Source organism: Geospiza fortis, unplaced genomic scaffold (genome assembly GCF_000277835.1).
Source record: "Geospiza fortis unplaced genomic scaffold, GeoFor_1.0 scaffold132, whole genome shotgun sequence".
NCBI classification, from domain to species: domain Eukaryota; kingdom Metazoa; phylum Chordata; class Aves; order Passeriformes; family Thraupidae; genus Geospiza; species Geospiza fortis.
The window spans coordinates 202,621-205,823 of NW_005054446.1; the positions used below are offsets into that span (position 1 = coordinate 202,621).

At 65.9% G+C, this 3,203-nt stretch overlaps 1 protein-coding gene across 1 annotated transcript; it reads right to left on the reverse strand.

Annotated features, from left to right (window-relative positions):
* Positions 1-461: 461 nt before the first annotated feature.
* TNFRSF25 (TNF receptor superfamily member 25) lies at positions 462-2,476 on the reverse strand. Its single transcript, XM_031062356.1, has 6 exons — positions 2,194-2,476; positions 1,981-2,091; positions 1,753-1,905; positions 1,579-1,663; positions 1,435-1,493; positions 462-1,350 (listed from the first exon to the last, which is right to left on the reverse strand). The coding sequence occupies exons 1-6, from the start codon at positions 2,474-2,476 to the stop codon at positions 749-751; spliced, it is 1,293 nt and encodes a 430-aa protein (XP_030918216.1). The 3' UTR covers positions 462-748.
* Between the last annotated feature and the right edge of the window lie 727 nt (positions 2,477-3,203).

The window sequence follows — 3,203 nt, forward strand, 5'->3', positions numbered from 1 at the left end:
GCCGGGGGCCCCGCGGCTCCCTGGGCCCCCCCGGCTCGGCCGCTGCGGCCGGGCTCACCGCACGCCCCGCTGGCACCACTCGCAGCGCGCTCGCCCTCACTCCTGCCCCTCCAGAGCCGCTCAAGGCCAGCTCCCGGCTCAGCTCTGCCCAGACCGCCTGCCTTTCCAGCGATTAAAACGATAAACCCCGCCAGCAGTGCCCCGCGCCTTCCTGGGGCTCCCCACAGCACCTCCCACCCACGTCACGCTCGCCGACAGCGGTGCCCCCTCACCAACATCACCACAAGCACCCCGACACCCACACTGCCTGCATCTGTGCCAGCACCCACATTCCCCATCACCTGTGGTTGCCACGTCACCAGTGGCAGTCCTGGGGCCAGCAGTGCCCGGCTGACACAGCCCTCTGAAGAAGGGCCAGGGCTGGCGGATGGAGAACACACCACTTTATTGGGGAGGGGGAAGGAGCGCCCGGCAGGGGCAGCCTTGAGAACTATCCCATGGGTTCGGGTGGGCTCGGTGCCCGCTCCTCCCGCGAGGGGCTGGGCAGCCGATGTGCTGGGGCATGGGGGCCTCCCCGGCCCTGGGGGCAGGAGGACATAAATAGAGGGAACAGGCAGGTGGGAAGGGGACATAAAACTGACATAAAATGTCTACACGGCATAAGTAACAATACTTAGGGGTGTGGCTGGGTGCCCAGTGAGATGTGGAGGTGTCGGGCCCTCCCTGTGCCAGGGTGCTGGCGCTGGGGTCAGGGTCCCACGGGCAGACTCTGGCGCAGTGCCTCAGCACAGCCGGCCAGCTCCATGCGCTCCAGGGCGGCAAAGACGTGGTCCAGCGTGGCACTGGTCTGCTGGCACCAGCGCTTCAGCATCTCGTACTGCTGGTCACGGATGTGGACCACTTCCAGCTCTACCAGCTCAATCTCTGCCTCCCGCAGCTCCAGCATCCTCATGAACTCCTTCCAGCGCCGCACTGGCACCACATCGATGACGGCGTAGAGCTGGCTGCCCTGCAGCAAGGCCCCGCGGGGCTCTGGGGGTGCAGAGGGCTTTTCTTCCTCACTGGGTGGCTCACGCAGCAAGGCCTCCTGTTTGAAGCTCTTCTTTGCTGTGCCAGTGCCACGCTCTGTCTCCTGTGGGGAGTATGGGTGGGTCCAGCACGGGTTGTGCCACCTCCAGGCATTGAACTGGCACCATGGTGTGGCTGCAGCCCCGGGCATTGAGGTGGTGGCCTGTGCTGTGGGGTGGGGACCACCCCCATGCCGGAGCCTCTTCCTCTTGTGGTAGATGGCCAGGGCACCCAGGAAGAGAGGCCCAGTGAGTCCCAGCAGGATGTACTCCAGACCTGAGCCTGAAAGGAGGAGCAGGAGCATTCCCATCAGCTGGCCAGCACGGTGACTGCACACCACCAACCCTGGCCCCATTGTCCCCATACCTTTGTTGTTGCTGCCGCACACTTGCTGGCACTCTTTGCCACACGTGTCCACGGTGTGCCTGCAAGGAGATGGGACCCATGAGTGCCATGCTGTGCCATGCCACGGGCCCCACATGCATCCCTGGCTGGAGGGTCAATGCTTACATGTGACAGGGCCGGCATTCGTCACCCTCTCTGTAGAAGTCAGGCTTGCAGCTGCTGTCACAAAGTGCGTCCTGCTCCTCCGAGCCTGGGGAGAGGGTGGGAATGAGGCAGGGTGGCACAGCCAGAGGTGGCACAGCTGGCAGGTTGGGCCATGGGGCAGCTGGCAGCACTCACAGGGTCGCTGGATGAGGCGTCCAGTGCAGGTCTGGCACTTCTGGCAAGAGAATTCGGTGCACAGCGGGTCAACGCAGACACGGAAGCGGCCGGGCTCACAGCCACAGGCGATGTTGCTGGTGGCCGAGCAGTTGCTCAGCACACTCTGGAAAGCTGCAGAAAGCAGGCAGTGAGCAGCATGGCACGGCACTGCACAGCACAGCACGGTGTGGTGCGGTGCCAGCTCACCGTGTTGGTCACACTCGTAGCAGGCCTGGCACTTGCTGAGGGTGTTGGGCTGGGTGCGGAAGGTGCCGGCAGGACAGGTGTCACACACGCAGGCCTCTTTCAGGAATGTCCCTGCAGGGACAGTGGGGTGACAGGGAGCACGGCCACCTGGAGCAAGGCACCTGCTGTGCCACGCTGTGCTGTGCCGTGCCGCACGGACCGGGCAGCGCTCACCTGCGGGACACTGAGGGCAGCACCGGCCAGCAGTCTCCACCCAGTTCATGCCGTCAGGGCACTGCCGTCTGTCCGTGTGTCTCCTCGGGCGGAGCAGTGGCTGCACCAGGACCCGCTGCCTTCGCAGCACGGCGTGGTCCCGCCACCCTGGGGGCTGCGATTCGCTGGCTGCCAGCCACAGCGCTGCCAAGGTCACCTGCAAGCAGGGAGAGAGCAGGGCTGCAGGCAGACGGGTTGCTCCAGCAGCCTTGCACCACTGGGGACAGCCCTCACACCAGCTCATGCTGGGCTGCCGGAGCCAGAGCCCTACCTGGAACTGTGCGGACAGCGGTGCCTGCACAAAGCTGAACGGCCGAAGCCGCGGCCCTCCGCCCCAAAGCCGCGTGGGTGTGCTGCCCCAGGGCTGGGAATGCCCCGCGGCAGCCCCTGTGCTCTGCTTTCTCCGCAGTACACGAGCAAGCAACTTCCTGCTGGCACTGGGGGGGCCACTGTGCCACAGCCTGTGCCCCGGGGGGGTGCCAAGGTGCCCCCGTGTGCTCTGCAAATGGTGCTTCCATGCTGGCACCGTGGGGAGCGGCACCGAGATGCTCGACAGGACCCTGCCATGTCCCCAGGGATGGGGACCAGTGAGTCCGGCGCACGGACTGCTGGTGGTGCCAGAGATCGCCGGCTCAGGGAGGTGTCGGTAGCCGGGCGTGCAGGGGTTAACGCTGCCAGCTTTGACTTTCCTGGGCTTTATCTCCCTCGCAGAGGAGGTGATTTCCTCCCCGAAAGGAAGCCGTGCCTGGCTCACGCTCTCCCCGATGCTATCGCGCCCCGTTACGCGCGTCCCAAAGTAGGTCACTGCTCCCCCGCGGGGTGCCAGGTGCTGTCCGCAGGGCAGCCCTGCTCCCCTGGAAGCCCCGGTGGGTGCAGCGAGCGGTGCCCACGCTGACACCCCTTCCACAGGCCGGGCCGGGGGCTGAGAGAGCCGTGGCACTGACAGCGTGGGCAGGGAGCCAGGGGATTCC